The sequence below is a fragment of the Ranitomeya variabilis genome, chromosome 6 (assembly GCF_051348905.1).
Source record: "Ranitomeya variabilis isolate aRanVar5 chromosome 6, aRanVar5.hap1, whole genome shotgun sequence".
NCBI lineage: Eukaryota > Metazoa > Chordata > Amphibia > Anura > Dendrobatidae > Ranitomeya > Ranitomeya variabilis.
The window spans coordinates 77032923-77052566 of NC_135237.1; the positions used below are offsets into that span (position 1 = coordinate 77032923).

Sequence of the window (19644 nt, forward strand, 5' to 3'; positions counted from 1 at the left end):
ACATCTGAAAGATTTAAAACTAAAAACCCTTTTTTTTATCCACTTCAGACGAGAGTTGAGTGCATGGATACATTTCAAGAAATGATTGAAAAGGATTTAAAATCATTACAAGACACTAAAAATAAGAAACTCCATAATTATCCCATAAGCAACGGAAAGCAATGGATGAAATAACATCTTTAAAAAATATTGTTATCAAGAAAAGTGATAAAGGTGGCCTAATAGTTATAATGAATGAAAAGGACTATAAGGACAAAATGTATGAACTCTTGTCCGATATATCCACCTATGAAAAACTTAGAAATAATCCGACCAGAGAGGTTAATGCTAAAATTGCTGGGTTAATTGAGGAGGGGGTCAATCTAGCGGTTATCAACAAAAAACAAGCAGATTATTTATATGTAGAGTCCCCTAAATTACCAATTATGTATGGTCTCCCAAAAATACATAAAGGGGACGGTTTACCAGCTATGCGCCCTATTATATCGGGTATTGGATCCATGTTGGAACATTTATGTGAGTGGATGGACTCACTATTACAACCCCTTGTTATAATAATGCCAGGATATATTAGAATGCCATAGAATGTAAGTCCGCAAGGACAGGGTCCTCTCCCCTCTGTACCAGTCTGTCACTGTAAACCTGTTTACTGTAAATGATATCTATAACCCTGTATGTAATCCCTTTCTCATGTACAGCACCATGGAATTAATGATGCTATATAAATAAATAATAATAATAATAATATTAAAGATTCCAAGGCAGTCTTGAAAATACTCTGGTAGGATATGGAGACAGGAATACAGTTGGCTGAGTTGCGATGTCGTATCTCTTTACACTAGTATTCCTCATGACATAGCAATGAGAGCCATAGAATTTCATCTAAAAGATTATGGACAATATTCTGAGGACTTGATTAATTTTTCATTACAGGTTTTACATTTCCTCATGCAAAACAATATTTTTTCTTTTGGGGATGAAATATATGTTCAGAAGTCGGGAGTCCCCATGGGGGCTAAATACTCACCGTCTTTAGCCAATTTAACTATGGCATATTGGGAGCAAAAATGTATTTATTCTGCCGATAATCCCTTTGTTGAGTGTATCTCCTGGTATGGCAGATACATCGATGACACTCTCATCATTTGGAGGGGCGATGTGTCTGCCATACCGGGATTTATAAAATACATCAACTCGAATGACTGTGGTATCAAATTCACTTTTGTTCATGATTTTTGTAATCTTTCCTTTCTGGACTTGGATTTGTATGGCCATGTTGGGGAATGCGTTAGGAGTAAGACACATGTAAAGCCAGTTAGTGGTAACACGCTGCTACACGCTGGGAGTAGTCATCCTGCCCACACCATTAAATCAATACCTGTGGGTGAGTTCACTAGGCTGAAACGAAATTGCATTAGGGAGGAGGATATAGGGTAAGAGAATTCAATCATCTCAGTAATAAACTTAAAACTCGCAAATACCCAAACTGGACTGTAAACAGAGCCATAAAAATAGTGGACAAAAAACAGAGAGAGGATTTGATAATGTCTAATAATGGTGAGGTGTCAAAAAGGAAAAAGAAAAAATATGATGGAAAGCCATATGTCTGTTTGCAGTTTTCCTCTCAGTTTAATCAAATTAAAGGGATAATTAATAAGAGACTACCTATCCTATATGAAGATAATACATTGTTGGATATTTTAAAAGATGGAATAAGTGGGGCAGCAAGGAGGGCACAAACTATTGGAGACATTATTGCCCCGAGTTCGGGTCCAGCTAAAGCTAAATCCAAGACTTGGTTAGAATGTAAGGGTTTTTTCGGGTGCGGTAGTACTGCGTGCAGTACATGTGCACATATGCAGCCCGGTAATATTTTCCAAAACTCAGAAGGAACCAAAGAATACAAAATAAATAGTTTCATTAACTGTCATACTAAAAATGTGGTTTACAAGATTGATTGTACACTATGTAATATTTCCTATATAGGATGTACATCACGAAAACTAAAAACACGTGTAACTGAACATATTAGAGATGCTACTAATCGTAATGTGACGAATAGGAATATGTCTATGGTGTCAAAACATTTTTGTATGCAACATAATGGGGATATAACAACTCTGAAAGTGCACGGCATTGAGAGAGTTTATCTGTCATATCGCGGAGGGGATCTAAAAAGACGCCTGCTCACAAGAGAGGCTTTTGGATCTATAATCTAAATACCCGTTTCCCTGCTGGCATGAACAGGAGAAATGAAATTATGTATCATTACTGTTGATGTTTTAAAATGTTTTGTATAGTATTGTAGAAATTGTTTTAAAATATATGTGGTTCCAGGACCTTACAAAATGATCATGTGACACGAGGGGTGTGTCTTAGGTCTGTGTGTGCTATATGTGTAGCGCTCACTTTTGGGGCTGCATAGGCATGAGTAAGACCTATTTTGGTCAAAATGCGTAGCCATATCTTCACAATCACCTGTTTGGTCTACCTTTTGTAAGGATTTGTTTTTTATCTTCATGTTGGATTTACAATAAAATATAAAGGGAAAAAAAAAAGGGTTTTTTTTTTTTTCCCCCATCTTGCTGGAGTATCCATGTTCTTTTGAGATTACTATGTGGCTGTGCTATATACTACGTGGCTGTGCTATATACTACGTGGCTGTGCTATATACTACGTGGCTGTGCTATATACTACGTGGCTGTGCTATATACTACGTGGCTGTGCTATATACTACGTGGCTGTGCTATATACTACGTGGCTGTGCTATATACTACGTGGCTGTGCTATATACTACGTGGCTATGCTATATACTGCGTGGCTGTGTTATATACTGCGTGAGCTGTGCTATATATTGCGTGGCTGTGCTATATTCTACGTGGCTGTGCTATATACTACGTGGCTGTGCTATATACTACGTGGCTGTGTTATATACTGCGTGACTGCTATATACTGCGTGGCAGTGTTATATACTGCGTGGGCTGTGCTATATACTACGTGGCTGTGCTATATACTACGTGACTGCTATATACTGCGTGGCAGTGTTATATACTGCGTGGGCTCTGTTATATACTGTGTGGGCTGTGCTATATACTACGTGGGCTGTGCTATATACTACGTGGGCTGTGCTATATACTACGTGGCTGTGTTATATACTGCGTGAGCTGTGCTATATACTGCGTCAGCTGTGCTATATACTGCGTCAGCTGTGCTATATACTATGTGGCTGTGCTATATACTACGTGGCTGTGTTATATACTGCGTGAGCTGTGCTATATACTATGTGGCTGTGCTATATACTACGTGACTGCTATATACTGCGTGGGCTGTGTTATATACTGCGTGGGCTGTGTTATATACTGCGTGGGCTGTGTTATATACTGCGTGGGCTGTGTTATATACTGCGTGGGCTGTGTTATATACTGCGTGGGCTGTGTTATATACTGCGTGGGCTGTGTTATATACTGCGTGGGCTGTTATATACTGCGTGGGCTGTGTTATATACTGCGTGGGCTGTGTTATATACTGCGTGGGCTGTGCTATATACTGCGTGGGCTGTGCTATATACTGCGTGGGCTGTGCTATATACTGCGTGGGCTGTGCTATATACTGCGTGGGCTGTGCTATATACTACGTGGGCTGTGCTATATACTACGTGGGCTGTGCTATATACTGCGTGGGCTGTGCTATATACTATGTGGGCTGTGCTATATACTACGTGGGCTGTGCAATATACTACGTGGCTGTACTATATACTACGTGGCCTGTGTTATATGCTACATGGGCTGTGAGACTCTTTCGCCCGGGGCCCTCAAAAACCTGGAGCAGGCCCTGGCTTCACTGATTGTTCATGGCCGGCCGTGAACAATCAGCGACAAACGCAGTCCGGCCACAAATTGGTGCAGGATTTGAACCACGCTTCGCTAATTGGTCGCGGCCGGCGAATCCTGTGTATTCAATGCATTATTCTGAAATCTTCATAAATAAACAACATACATATTCTAGAATACCCGATGCGTTAGAATCGGGCCACCATCTAGTAAATATATATTTTGGTAAATGTATTATTGCATGCCAGCCACTATAAATGAATGGCTGTCAGATACTTTCACACGCCACGTCTGCCTCTCTGCACTTTTCTAATAGCAGAGTGTCTTGCCTCCACGATTGATACTAAGCTTAGGATGTTTGCCACCAAAAATGGTAATTCCTAACACTGCAATTCTATGTTTTCCTGCATTTGCCGTAAAGATTAAATGCTTTTTTATATTTCTGAGATCATTCTTGTATGGTCGTGGTGATAAGGAATATGTTGTGTGCTTTTTTTGGTTTGTTTTTGTGGATTTTTTTTTTATATTGACTTGAACTGGGTATGGTCTGACTGCTTGTTCTATACATTGTGCTGCTGAATATTACTAAACAGACAGGCTCTTATTCACAGAAGTACCAACATGGCAGCCATGGGGGCATTTTAACAGGCCCTCGGCTGCACTGGTAACCCATTGGTACTGTGCTATCACGGGCTGGCGGTTAATTTGTGCCTCCCAGTTAGCCTTAATTGCTGCTGTCAATGATTGACGGTGGCATTTAAGGAGTCAGCAGCAATGATCGCTGCTGCCACAGATGGATTGCCGACCGTGTAACAGTATAAAAGTGTTCTTGTACAAATTATTAAAAAAAGAAAGTTTATTAAAAAAAAACCCCACTAGAAATGAAACGTAAATGTGAGATGTATCTCCCCACATGCTTCAGATAAAGGTCCATTCAGCCGACAACTATTCATCTCAACGTATATGAGTAGTGAGAGGTGATGTGTCCAGTCTCTGAGAATGGTGGATTGGGCATGTTGAAATCCATCTGCCCAATCCATATATCCTGATGGTAGATGTTGTAACACCAACATGCTCGTGATGGTCGGCCAGGCCCGGCTTTGGCCAACATATTCTGCCGTGGAAAGCCACCTTTATCTCGTTTATGAGTGGAGATGCCTCCATATTATACGTTGGTCAATGATGTCAGCCATTACTACTGTCCCTTTCCTACCAGGTATAGGCATGTAGCAATGGCTGATCTCCTGCATGTGTAGGGCAATGTGTCATATACTTTTCCATTTTGATTAACGTCAGATAAAATAAGACCACATGAAATGATGTAACATGAGAGATAGCTGGGCTGGTGGTTTTTAGTGTTTCGCTACGTCAGGGGTGTACCTCAGGGGTGTGCTGCCCATGGCTTCCTATGAAGAGCGCCGTCATGTTGTATGTATGCAGAGCGAATCCCGTGCCGTCCTCTCGTTTTAATAGCATTGCCTCTTTAGTGTCTTTCAGGCAGTTCAGATGGGACAATCCGCTTGTGGTCCCTCGGGCAGCAGCGGTGCATAGCCACCTACAGGGTCCATGATGAAGGGGTCTGGGCGCTGCAGGTGAACGAAGGCTTCACTCACGTGTACTCCGGAGGGAGAGACCGGAAGATCTACTGTACAGATCTCAGGAACCCGGATATGAGGCTGCTCATCTGTGAAGAAAAAGCACCTGTTTTAAAGGTGAAGATTAGATCAAAGTGCTAAGCATAAGTGAGGACTGCCTTGCTGGTATTGCCTTAAAGGGATTGTCCTTTTTTTTTTCTAAATAAGTAAAACTTTCTGCTTTGATTGCTATAGGGAAATATTAAGAAATGTAATCAGAGCACCTTTTGTTCTTTTTTCCCTTTTTCTTCCCACATAGCTTCACAGCTCCACTAAATGCTCAGCATAAAATAAGAAAAACATATACTATGGCCTTCCTGACCAGTGACTGTCCTTCAACATAGGCTCCATGTTTCCCAGCTGTTATGTAACATTAAGTCCCATGACCACTCATCGACTGCAGCCTTTACTATTTTGTCAGTGCGGACAGGTTGTCCAGTAGTTGACAACCCCTTTAAATGATAACATGCAGCTGCCTGCAGCCCCCACTAGGTGGAGCTTACTGCACAGTTAAGTTCTGTGCTCCATAATCACATAGCAGTTAGTTCCCTCTAGTGGCGGCAGCAGGTACTTGCTTGTTGTGTTTTTTGTTTTTTTTAATTTTATGCAGGAGATTTGGAGGTCTGAATAAGAGGAATTACATAAAATTCTCAGTAATCTCATAGTTTTGGATTTTGATAAATCGTGGAGGTTGACTTTAAGGGATTGTCTATTTTTTGGTTTATCTTTTTAGACCATATTTAGCAAATGGTAGGGTCTTCTTTTTAGAAAACTACTTTTTTTTTGCTAAAACAGTGATGTAGACCCTGAAAGGTGGCAGGAACAGTCAATGATAAATGGCGATAAAAATAAGGATTGATGCAGGGATCGGTGGCTCGGGTTTTGTAATGCCAAATCAACGTTAACTGTCTTTGCAGATGGAGCTTGATAGATCCGTGGATCCTCCTGTAGCACTGTGGGTTGCAACTACCAAGTCGTCAGTAAATAAGTGGGTAAGAGACAGTTTGTAGCATCATACCCCAACACCCCCACATCCCAGAAAGGTCAATCCTGACAGCGTTTTCTTTTCTTTTAGCCTATAAAGGGCATAATGAACTTCAGATCCTCAGGAGATTATGAGAATGACTGCAATACACCAATGAGTCCATTCTGCTCACAGCCCGACCAAGTGATTAAAGGTAGCGATGATTGTATTTAGCATGTAGTACGTCCGGCATCTAAAACTGCGTGTTTCATTACTAGACAACAAGAATGTTTTGTGTTTTCTGCATTGGATGCATTGGGTAAATTTATCTCCCAGGTTTGAGATTCTTCTTTGGCAATGCGGAATAATGTGACTATTATATTGGTTAGGGACATATCAGTGAGGTTGGCCCATAAGCATCTGGGACCTCTACCATTCACCAGAAAGAAGGTCTCAAAGTCCCCCGTATGAGTGTAGTGGTAATGCTCTTACATGGCTATCATTTCACATTTCATACATTCTCCAGTCTGTTACGCATGAGCACTACCTCTTCCCCCATCACTCCCATGGCGGTAAATGGAGCAGTAATCGCAGTAGTGCTCCATTCACACAGGGGACCTAGAATCTCACATTCTTGTGAAACGTGGGTTGCTCAGTATCAGATCCCCACCGATCAGCTGTTATCGGTACTATGGCCAGACAACCCCTTTAAGTAAAGAGCATCGGTGATCTGTATTTGCCAACAATATCTGAATGTGAATTTTCATGTCTTTCTAGGAGGTGCAAGTATTATTCAGTGTAACATACTGAATGACAAGAGGCACATACTGACCAAAGACACCAATAACAATGTGGCATACTGGGACGTGCTGAAGGTAAGGCTGCCTGCTGTTAGAGGACTAGACCCAGCTCCTATGGCGGATATCAGGGTTGGGGTGACAGCGGAGAAGGTGCAAGTGTGTTCTCTTCTCCTGCGGACTAAGATCATGCTTATGGTTCAGTTTGGACGACGGCTATATAAAGTCTTCTGCCAATTTAAAAACCGCTCATATGTAGCCTAAGGCAGAAGATAGGCCAGAACTTCCAGGTTGCAGGATCCCGGGATGCAGAGTTGGATCCCAAATCCCCCCTCGTAATGGCTGCTTTCTTGGTGTAAGAGCGAGATCTTGTGCTTTTCACTAACCGTGGTTTGCCGTGTACTCTACAAAGCTCGGTAACCGCTCTGGTGATGCCACCATTCACCAATGGCTTAGTAGAGTACGGGTCCAATTTTGCTGGAAATTTGAGCCATTTTGGGAACCTTAGGGTTACATCTAAGCAGTGTCGTTACTAAATTATACTTAAGACACATAACAAATCTGAGAAATATAGCAGCTGACCGACAGCACAACAGATAGGTAGATGCACGTCCTAATTCCACTGGACCCCCATGGAAGATACACATACCACATAAGAAAGGAAGGACAGCATCCAGTCCAGGTGAAAGTGTTAAAAAACGAATTCCTTTATTTGCCACGGTGCGACGTTTCGACCCGGATGGGTCTTTATCAAGCATGCTTGATAAATAAAGGAATTCGTTTTTGAACACTTTCACCTGGACTGGATGCTGTCCTTCCTTTCTTATGTGACATAACAAATCTGAGGCTGGCCTCTGTTAAATAAAAAAGGCACCCCAGATTGGTGATATGTACGGTAATCTTTAAGACTTGCTGACTTTCTATGACCATTGTAGTGATTTGTGATGGTTGATATTGTTGACATTTTTAAAATCTGCTTAGACAAAAAAAAATACATTAGCCACCACAAAAGGGTGTAACTGGAACCGATCTAATCTGTAGAGAGAACTGTATAGACTAGGACAGTATATCGAGGAACAATGTGTTCTTTTCACCTAAGGGCTATACCAACCACAAGTGTTTGTCACTCATCTGTGCCATGGGCGATAAGTGCCTGACCGGGAAGGGTCCTGTCACTGAGAGAACTGGGCTTGTCTTAGACTTTTAAGCAGCAGGACACATGGAGGGCAGGGATCCCACATTCATGTCTAGTAGCCACAAATCATGCAGCTGCGGGGACACAAACATAATCTACAAGCATGCCCAAGATATTTGGAGATCACCCGAGCATGCTCGGAAATCCCAAGTAACGTGCACACTCGCTCATCACTAGTGATAAATGCTTGTGTCTTGATTACTTATATAGATGACTGCACTTGTATACAAAGAGACTTCCATTAAGAAGCTCCTGTGTCTCTCCAGGGGTGCACTTTTGTCTTGGTATCTGTTCTTCACCTTGTGTAATGTATGATTGAGCAGAAATGTAATCGGATATATAGAGCACCTAATACAGGGGTAGTCTGATCTGTAGCATTAGGACAGATGTGTTACAGGTACATATCAGATTTAAAATAAAAAACAAAACCCTTTTTTTTCCATCTGTATGGGACGGAGCTGCCATTGTAGTCACAGCCCATAGAGGTAAGGTGGCAGGGCTGCTGATGAACACACCACACACTCCCTTTTCCTACTCTCACACAACCCCTTTAGATGAGCGTCTTTGTCCGGTCCTTTGAGATGTGCGCACTGACCTCTGTATAATTCACAGGCTTGCAAAGTTGAAGATTTGGGAAAAGTGGATTTTGAAGAAGAAATTAAAAAGAGGTTTAAGATGGTTTATGTCCCAAACTGGTTCTCTGTTGACCTGAAAACTGGGGTAGGTACTTATATACTTTTCTCACTCCATTGTCCATTCCCTTCACATCAGACATAGGAGTTTTCTTCAGTGGATCCTGTGCTATTCTTAGTCATATCCCCCCCCCCCCCCTTAAAGAAAAAAAAAAAATTAATAATAATAATAATAATAAAGTAATTTTCCACTTTTATGTTTTGGGGTTTTTTTAACGGTCAAAATGGCATTAAGATATAATTCTCATCTCTCTGTGACCCTTTCGTTCCTGGGTTTCCTGATGGTCTTTAAAGGGAACCTGTCACCACGTTTTTGGAAGATGGGATAAAAATAGCGTTAAATAGGGGCAGAGGTGGGCGTTACATTAGTGTGTTTGTTATGCGTTTATTACCCACCTAAGTTGCCGAAATACCTTTGCAAAGTCTCCGTTTTCGCCTGTCAATCAGGCTGGTCTGGTCAAAAGGGCGTTGTCTTCCCCCAGATTTTGCGTAGTTTTCCGTTGGTGGCGTAGTGGTGTGCGCATGCCCAAGGTCCCGAATCCACTGCCAGGGGATTTAAAAGAGCGCGCTGTTCGTTATTTCCTTGGTGATCGGTGGGCGCGGCCATCTTCCTTTGGCCGCGCGTGCGCAGAAGCGGCGCTCTGCTGGCCGCGGCTTCAGGAAAATGGCCGCCGCGATATCCATCTGCGCACGCGCGGCATCCCGCGGCCATTTTCCTGAAGCCGCGGCCAGCAGAGCGCCGCTTCTGCGCACGCGCGGCCAAAGGAAGATGGCCGCGCCCACCGATCACCAATGAAAACGAACAGCGCGCTCTTTTAAATCCCCTGGCAGAGGATTCAGGACTTTGGGCATGCGCACACCACTACGCCACCAACGGAAAACTACGCAAAATCTGGGGGAAGACAAGACGCCCTTTTGACCAGACCAGCCTGATTGACAGGCGAAAACGGAGACTTTGCAAAGGTATTTCGGCAACTTAGGTGGGTAATAAACGCATAACAAACACACTAATGTAACGCCCACCTCTGCCCCTATTTAACGCTATTTTTATCCCATCTTCCAAAAACGTGGTGACAGGTTCCCTTTAAATGAAGGCCATAACCATCAGTGTGTTAGGCAGTGATTGACTGCAGCTCTTCAAATGTCCATGTTTTGGGACAATATCATTGCTGGAGCGGGAGCTAGAGACCACCGGAGATCTGACAGTTCAATGTCAATTTTTTTTTTTATGCCCTTCTGACTTTGAATAGCCCTTGTGTGCCGCGGCTTGTTTTAATGACACTATTGTAATTATATGTACAGTTCACAGTCTTCACATTCTGACGGTGTCTCTTCTTGACAGATGCTGACGATCACTCTGGATGAGAGCGATTGCTTTGCAGCGTGGGTGTCTGCCAAAGATGCCGGATTCAGCAGTCCAGATGGCTCCGATCCAAAATGTAAGAGTTCAGCTGAAAGAAGGCTGATGCCGGGCTCATGTCTTTGTCTGAAGGACTTTAATTTGCTAACATGAATGTTGGGTTTTGCAGTGAACCTTGGGGGACTCTTGTTACAAGCATTGCTAGAGTTTTGGCCAAGAACTCATATAAACCCCATGGAGGAAGAGGAAAATGAAGTCAATCATGGTGAGGAACCTTGTGTCTTTCTTATGATTGGGTAAGATATAGCACATAGTCATGGAGGACATGGACGTTCAATGATCTATTGTGTATTTCTTGTGCAGTGGCGAACGGCGAGCAGGAAACTAGGATACAGAAAGGCAATGGCTACTTCCAAGTGCCGCCTCATACCCCAGTCATCTTTGGAGAAGCTGGGGGCCGCACTCTTTTTAGGTATGTCATCTATATATAGGTGAGAAGCGAATTTATAGTGGTTTTTGTTTTTTTAGAACAGATGAGGTAAATTATATACAATGTGATGCTCTTGTCTCCTGTAGGTTACTTTGTAGGGATTCTGGTGGAGAGACAGAGTCCATGCTTCTTAATGAAACTGTTCCCCAGTGGGTGGTTGATATTACTGTTGATGTAAGTACCACAGACCAATGTATTCATGTGTTTAAAGAGTAATTAAACTTTTTTTTTGTTAAACTGTGCAATATACTTAATTTTACTTCCTTTCGTCCCAAACAGTAACCTGCGGTGCTCTATCAATGCTCCGTTCATGCTCCTTTAGAAGCGTCTTTCAGCTGCTGCTCAGCAAAATCCCCCTAAACATAATTTATGCAGGATGTGTTTGTGACTTTTGCTGTCTGAGCCTCTCTGCTGCCTCGCTTTATACTGAGAGATGAAAAGTCCCATCCACAGATTGTTGAATATAGAATATGGATTTTGCTGGAGCGTCTATGGGCGCGTGACCTGGGCATGTGAAACGTTCCTGCAGCATAGTCCACCGCGTCCACTTTATAGACTATCAGGCTTCACGCACTGCAGCTCCTTTACGCCCAAATCTGAGATTCCCACTGATGCGACATGTGAAAAGATAGAAAAAAATAAACATTGTAAATGTCAGTGTTTGGGGTACAGTATTCTCTTTTTATTGTATTAATAGTGTTAAATGTGTTACAGGAATTGCTCAGTCAGGTTCACACATGTTAGTCCTTTTTATAATAAAATGTATTGCAGTTTTCCAATATACGTTATGATCCAGCTCTGCTCTGATTGCTGTCAGGGAACACAGACATTCTTTTTGGACAGCAGAGAGCTGAGAATTTGTTCCAATGTGTGAGCTATTGTGCTTCAGCCGAGCTCCGTCACAGTGCCAGTCTCTGATATCCTGGAATTCACAGAAGATGAATATTTATGGTTTCTCCAAAAATTATAGATTTTTGAAAATAAAACATAACTTTTAATTATAAAAATATTAAAATACTCTTTTTAAAAAAAAAATATTTTCTGTGTAATAGTGCAGTAATGAAGTTTAAAACACACAAGCGATGACAGACTAACCATCAATTCCCAGTGGTATCTTAAATGGAAAATGGGGTTCCAATGTAGATATTAGCCAGTCTAGTAAAGTGCAGCTAAAAAAAATTGATATCTCTTCCTTAGACATTAGGTGGTAGGAGATTTTAACAGCAACAAACTGTATTTAAGATGGAACCACAGCTCCTAACTTAAAAAAAAACCTCACTATATGAAGGAGATATCAATAACTAGATGGATCCCTACTAGTGATGAGCGAATATACACGTTACTCGAGATTTCCCGAGCATGCTCGGGGGTCCTCCAAATATTTTTTAGTGCTCGGAGATTTAGTTTTTCTTGCTGCAGCTGAATGATTTACATCTGTTAGCCAGCATAAGTACATGTGGGGGTTGTCTGGTTGCTAGGGAATCCCAACATGTAATCAAGCTGGCTAACAGATGTAAATCATTCAGCTGCGGCAAGAAAAACTAAATCTCCGAGCACTAAAAAATACTCGGAGGACCCCCGAGCGTGCTCGAGAAATCTCGAGTAACGAGTATATTCGCTCATCACTAATCCCTACGCGTCATAATTCATGGCTGCTATGATCATCAGGGGCTAACAGTTACACATAATGCATTTAAAATGTCTATGATATTATTATAATGTCATGCATCGGTAAGGTTGCTGGCCAGGTTTTTAGTTAGGATTAGTGATGAGCGAGTGTTCTCGTTACTCGAGATTTCCTGAGCATGCTCGGGTGGTCTCCGAGTGTTTCGGCGTGCTCGGAGATTTAGTTTGTTGACGCAGCTGCATGATTTGTGGCTGCTAGACAGCCTGAATACATGTGGGGGTTGCCTGTTTGTTAGAGAATCCTTACATGTATTCAGGCTGTCTAGCAGCCGCAAATCATGCAGCTGCGTCTACATAAACTAAATCTCTGAGCACGCCGAAGTACTCAGAGAACACCCGAGCATGCTCGGAAATCTCGAGTAACGAGTATACTCGCTCATCACTAGTTAGGATCTGTGGTTCCATGTTGCTTTGGTATTTTTGTTGTGTACATACCTTGCCTCATATGATATGCAGGAAAGAACCCTTTTCCTATAACACTAGCCAATGGTTCATTTAAACCTTTTAAAGTGCAATAGATCATTCTCCGTAATGGCAGGAGAGTTACGGTACTAAAGCATGTAGCCCAGAAATAGTTTAATACTATTGTAGTGACAGCTCCAGCTAAAATACAGTGTGCTGCTGTTAAAGTATTCCATCACTTTATATCTAATGAAAAGACATAAATTAAATATAGTGACCGCTCCAGTGAATACAGTGAATCTCTGACATCCTGGTATCGGGCTCAGGCATTGTAACAGACTGTAGGCTGGGTGAGCAGGACTAGGTGAGGACCAGAGTGCAGCGTGTGGAAAGACCTAACGTTTTATCATACAGTGAAGCCGCTCTGCTTACATTGGAGCCTTTGTAATGAGAGGACCTGTCACCTATCCGTGGTGTGAGGAGGGCAGGGATGCAGTGTACTCATAACGTCTGGGCCTCTTTATTGTTCACTTGTTCCTTTTTACCAAACAGTCCTATACTTTGTATGCTGTTTTGACTAATTTTGACTCGTGTTTGCACATGGAAACATGAGAAGCAATGGGATGAAACTGAAAGGGAGAAGATACAGATAAGATATTAGAAAAAACTTTTTGACAGTGAGGGTGATCAATGAGTAGGACAGGCTGCCATAAGAGGTGGTGAGTTCTCCTTCATTGGAAGTCTTCAAGCAGAGGCTGGACAGACATCTGAGATGGTTTAGTGAGTCCTGCATTAAGCAGGTGGATGGACATGATGACCCTGGAGGTCCTTCCAACTCTACCATTCCCTGATTCTATGATAATTGGAGAATGGATCGGTCCCTATAACCCGCTGTCCTTAGGGCTGCATAGTTTGGCGACAGGTCCTCTATAAAGCTCTGGTATGTACTTAAAGTAAATGTGTTCTGTATATTTTGTTTTATAGAAAAATATGCCCAAATTCAATAAAATTCCATTCTACCTCCAACCACATTCATCGTCGGGAGCCAAAACCCTGAAGAAGTGAGTATATGGTGCAGATGTCTTAATCTTATGTTATATAGGTTCTTCTATATTAACTGGTGCACAGCACATCCGGCGCTGAAATGGTTTTAGCCTGTACAGACGTTCTGTCATGACGGCGGACCTCACTCTAATGGATGTTAAAGATGAATGGCTGTGGATGTAATGTATGAGGCCATGCACTAAGAGGAACTATGGACAGATGAAAATGAAAGAAGTGGTGATCATGGGGACACCTAGTTGTAGACGGCTCCAACATGGTCCAGTTAATATCAGCCATCTACAATGATTGTGTAATGTCTCCATGTGTCGCTGGTATGAGGCCATCCAGGTCATCACCATGTGTGTCTTACAGTACAGTGTAATTCTACCTTTCTGAATTGGTTCCCATGAGGAACAGTTGAGAGATATCGACATGAACATTAGAGATGAGCAAAACTCCTGGCATTACCCTGGCCCGGCATCCTCTTCAGTACTCTGTGCTAGCTGGACCAGAACAGTTGTGAACTTCTTCAGCCGATACTCAAATGTTGGGATCCTGGGCGTTTCTTATGATTACTAAGGCCCCGCGACTTTGACCTTATAAAGCCATAATAATCTTAGTCACTTGGGGTCCTAGTAATTGACTAGTCACTAGGTCTCCGGCAATGTTATGATGTCTCGAGGGGTATAGTAATTACTCAGGATCCCACATTTTATTGCAGACCCAGGAAGTTCACAACTGATGATTCCGGCTACCACTGAGTATGTCTCGGGCCACCAATGTGGAGGTCGGATATTTGCTCATCTCTAATATAGTAGATGATTATGTACCCCAGTTTTATCTGTAGTCACCTTCGGAAATATAATATGCGTAAATCTTGGCTGTACATATTAGATTAATGTTTTCCAAACCTAAGGACCGTCTGCTATATTCGGGACCTCTGAGTGGGAGATGTCGGGATAGAGGAGGATTGGGCGTTATTTCTCCTTCGCCTCATTGAGGGACACAGGACCTCCAATGAGTGGCTTGGAAAAAAGGATTTTACTGTGAGTACACAAAAATCCCTGCATTTCAATGTGCCCAATCCTTTTCTTGCCCATTGCACCTTACGCCACTCTGGCTGTACAGAGTGTCTGTACACATAGTATGGAGCATGTATGACCAGCTTAAGGCTGTACCTAATCTGTGTATGTGCTGGTACCGTGTCCGGACTCTAATAATTGTGCATATCACAACTAGGAGGGGATGTATACAATGTGTAAGGACTAAGAATATCCAGAGCCCCGAGACTGTTACCTGGACTTAACCCAGAAATTGTATGTCCATCTGCAGAGACAGATTGTCCGCTAGCGACATGCTACAGGTCCGGAAGGTGATGGAACATGTCTACGAGAAAATTATAAACGTGGATACGGAGTCTCAGACGACCAGTTCCTCAAATAATGAAAAACCTGGAGAACAAGAGAAGGAGGAGGACATTGCTGTGCTTGCGGAAGAGAAGATTGAGCTCTTATGCCAAGACCAGGTATGTAGGCCTCTGCAAACCATATTGTTAATGGTTACTACATAAAACCTATGTTACTCACGTGACGGTCACCCCCCTACAGTGGCCTCATATATTGTAGTGCATCATCCCTCTGGTACCTGAGCCGGCCACAGTTTTAGCTAAGAGTAGGGATTGCTCTTGATTCAAAACGCTTTTTTTTATGGTACATTTTCATTAACGATGAATTTTAATGACTGCCCTCTTTTTTGGATACTGGACTGAGAGCCCATCGAGAGTGGCTCCTGCTTTAAATGGTTTGGGGCACAGAAGCCGACCCGATGCTCAGCTGATTTCAGCGTGTCTAGCATCTGAACTTTCCAGTAATCATCAGCTGGCTAATTTTGCAAGTTTTCCCACCTGCGAAGAGTGGAGAGGTCTGTAATTTTTATCATAGGTACACTTCACCATGTGAGAGACAGAATCTTCAACAAAAAAAAACAAACCATAGAAAATAGCATTGTATGATTTATAATTACGGTAATTTGCATTTAATTGCATGAAATAAGTATTTGATACAATAGAAAAACAGACCTTAATATTTTGTACAGAAACTTTTGTTTGCAATTACAGAGGTCAGACATTTCCTGTATTTCTTGACCAAGTTTGCACACACTGCAGCAGGGATTTTGGCCCACTCCTCCATGCAGATCTTCTCCAGATCTTTCAGGTTTCGGGGCTGTCGCTGGGCAACATTAAGTTTCAGCTCCTCCAAAGATTTTCAATTGGGTTCAGGTCTGGAGACTGGCTAGGTCACTCAAGAACCTTGAAATGCTTCTTATAGAGCCACACCTTAGTTGCCCTGGCTGTGTGTTTCAGGTCATTGTCATGCTGGAAGACCCAGCATCGACCCATCATCAATGCTCTTTCTGAGGAAAGGAGGTTGTTGGCCAAATTCTCGCAATACATGGACCCCATCCATCCTTCCTTCAATACAGTGCAGTCGTCCTGTCCCCTTTGCAGAAAAGCACCCCCAAAATATGATGTTTCCCCCACCATACTTCACAGTTGTTATGGTGTTCTTGGGGTTGTAGTCATCCTTCTTCCTGCAATCACGGCAAGTGGAGTTGAAGCTAAAAAGTTCTCACCCTACGTCCTCCACACAGTGTGAATCTCATTCCTCCTCCAGCATATGTAACCTGCATAACCCAGGGGAGTAATCTCGTCTCACCACTGATCCCTTTACTTCCCATAGATTCTGGATCCTAACATGGACCTACGGACTGTGAAACATTTCATTTGGAAGAGCGGCGGCGACTTAACGCTCCACTACCGCCAGAAGTCGACGTGAAAAGGATTCCGAGGAGCAGCAGCACTGACGTTCTCGTTGTGGACTAAAAACTAGTACTGTATGGACGCCCCACTGAACTCTTCTACATAGGTGTCAGCCGAGCCAGTACGGACATTCACGTATACCCTTAGTCAACCTAACCGTAACCGGCCATCCCGCCACTTTAGTTCCTTGGGTTGCAACATAAAATGACAACAGATAGGCAAACCATTGTTATTTGTGTGTTTTAATGTACAAAGTCGTTGATAAAGATTTCTAATAATTCCTTCTTTGATCTTTTCCAAGATAATTTGGATCCACTTGGAATTAGCACGTTGAGCCCCGTAGGTGGGTGCACATTCCAGGTCACAAGTAGTGGGAGAGGGGGTTTACCAAACCTAATATGTTATGAAAGGGGTTTTGTTTGCCACCTCCATGCAGGAAGCCTCTTGTAGGTTACCTCTCAATGCACTAGGGGAAGCTGCCATGTTGGGTCGTGAAGGACAATCCATTAAAGGGGATGTGCAAGATAATACATTCTTTTTTTCCCCTACCATTCCTGCCATTGCTTTTTTTACATCAACTACAGATGGTATAGCCTGTGTGCCCCACATGACGTCTGCGGCCGATCGCAGCCGGAGAACGCTAAGGGCAGTGATTGGCTGCAGACATAACGTTGACGTCTGCAGCTAATGTAAAGAGAATCCATGGCGCTGGAACGACTGTGAATAGTGATGAGTGAACGTGCTTGGGTAATGTGTTATCTGGGCATGCTGGGGTGCTTAAAGAGTGTCTTCGGTGTGCTCGAAAAATATGTTCGAGTCCCCGCAGCTGCATGTCTTGCGGCTCTAAGTCGACAAACTGGCAATCCATGCATGTGTTGCGCCCGTTGAACAGCTGCGAGGAATGCAGCTGCGGGGACTCGAATGTATTTTTTTAACACGTTCACTCATCACTAGCTGTGTAAGGAGGGTGATCATGTACAGTTCATCATTTTATATGCATTGCTGCCCATGTGCAGCGTTCATTATTATTTTGGACAACCCCCTTTAAGGAATTTGCAGCTGTTGTGTCTGCAGAACGGCACCGCAGCATCATCTACATCTGTGAGCAATGGTTCTTGTGGAACAATTTCTGTGTAGGAGGAATACTATACGCCATGTTTCCAGACACGGTGTGTGTCCTGATGCTGTGCATCATAAGAAGCTGAGCCGAGTACCCCGCACCGAGCCACGTTCTGACTTATGGCAAAATCACAGCGGTTGCTATTGCAATATATTTTGTAGCATTCAGAGATGTGGGGACGATTTTCTGGACATCTATGATGTAAAAGCTGGCAGACCATTTCAGATTTAGTAGACTGATTTTTGGATATGTGTAAATAAGGTTCGAGCTTTTGCCAATAGAATAATGTACAGGTTTATTGGTCATGGTGTGAAGTGCTGTTTTAATGACTGATTGATTGGACAGGTTATTTCATAAAAATGTTTTATTTCGGTTATTATTAGGCAATGTTCCAAAATCTTCAAGTTCCTAAAGTAAATTTCCATCTTTATTATCGTGTCATTTTTATGTCCAAAAAGATTGACTTTTTATTATAGCTTTCTAGTTGTGGAAGCTTTGTTCTCAATTCCTGTGTATAGCCATAATTAAGAGATGACTGTCTGCAGCCACCACTAGAGGGAGCCCATTGCATACTGTCTAATTATTGAAGTCAGTGTGTATGTGGTATGCTCATGCGCTCCCTCTAGTGGCAGCTGCAGGCAGCATTTCATAAAAAGGGGTAATAACGTATGCAAATTAGCTCTCATCCAGAAGGTACCTTGTCCTACCAACCCTGCTCAGCCCCTATGAGGGACAACAACCTCAAGAGCTGAAAAAAAAATCTATGCAGTGCACCCTTGGATATCATTCCTTTTTTTATCTAAATAGGTTCAAAATGTGCATCTCAATGTTTTCAAATATCATTACGCATTGGTCAGTGCTCAGTTTTGTCTTTTTTTTTATACCGACCTCTAAATCCTCTGCATAGACCAAATTAAAAGATAAAATTCTGACAGTCTGCAGCTGCCACTAGAGGGAGCCGATTGCATACGGTCTTTATCATTGAGGTCACTGTGTATGCGGTAAGCTCATAATCTCCCTCTAGTGGCAGCTGCAGACAGTCAGAATTTAGATTTTGAAAAAGCATGAAATCCAAGGGTGCACTACATAGACTTTTTTATTTTATTTTTGCAGCTCACGGGGTTCTTGTCCCTCACAGGGTGCTGGTTGGCAGGACATTGCTGCTGCTTTTCCTTCTGGAGGAGTCTCTGGTTAGTCTGGTATCAATAGCTTTATTACTTCGTGATGAGAGCTAATTTGGATACATTTTTTCCTCTTTTTAATTAATAAAAAAAATTCTATGCCAAATTGGGGCAGACCCTTTCTCCAGTGTGCACCCCATGTTATATTTCCTGCAACATTGGGGCATCTAAATTGTGAAATTAAAGGCTCTGTCATAAAGGTTCTGCAGGCGCTCATTAAGGTGGTTAAGTACGTATAAGACATGCCCTTAATAAAATCATGAGCACATAGGCTCTGATGTAAAAAATCTGGCATAAAATATTTTGGAAAGTCGCAAAATGATTGTGCACCACGACGTTGCAACGTTTGACGTATTCACGCCAGTTGCGAGTAGCTCCACAAAAACGGACAGAGCTGGGATGGGACGAGGCGACGTCAGCTCATCTATTTC

General features: G+C 42.6%; 1 protein-coding gene across 1 annotated transcript in view; it reads left to right on the plus strand.

Annotated features, from left to right (window-relative positions):
* Positions 1–18465, plus strand: part of WDR48 (WD repeat domain 48) — a 29547-nt gene extending 11082 nt beyond the window's left edge. The window contains exons 8-19 of the mRNA XM_077268675.1: positions 5318–5542; positions 6382–6456; positions 6540–6642; positions 7206–7303; positions 9033–9140; positions 10455–10551; positions 10642–10737; positions 10836–10944; positions 11049–11136; positions 14035–14111; positions 15427–15619; positions 16833–18465. Coding sequence (XP_077124790.1) covers positions 5318–5542; positions 6382–6456; positions 6540–6642; positions 7206–7303; positions 9033–9140; positions 10455–10551; positions 10642–10737; positions 10836–10944; positions 11049–11136; positions 14035–14111; positions 15427–15619; positions 16833–16928 — 1365 coding nt within the window. The 3' untranslated portion in view covers positions 16929–18465. The remainder of the gene's footprint in view (positions 1–5317; positions 5543–6381; positions 6457–6539; positions 6643–7205; positions 7304–9032; positions 9141–10454; positions 10552–10641; positions 10738–10835; positions 10945–11048; positions 11137–14034; positions 14112–15426; positions 15620–16832) is intronic.
* The last annotated feature ends 1179 nt before the right edge of the window (positions 18466–19644 follow it).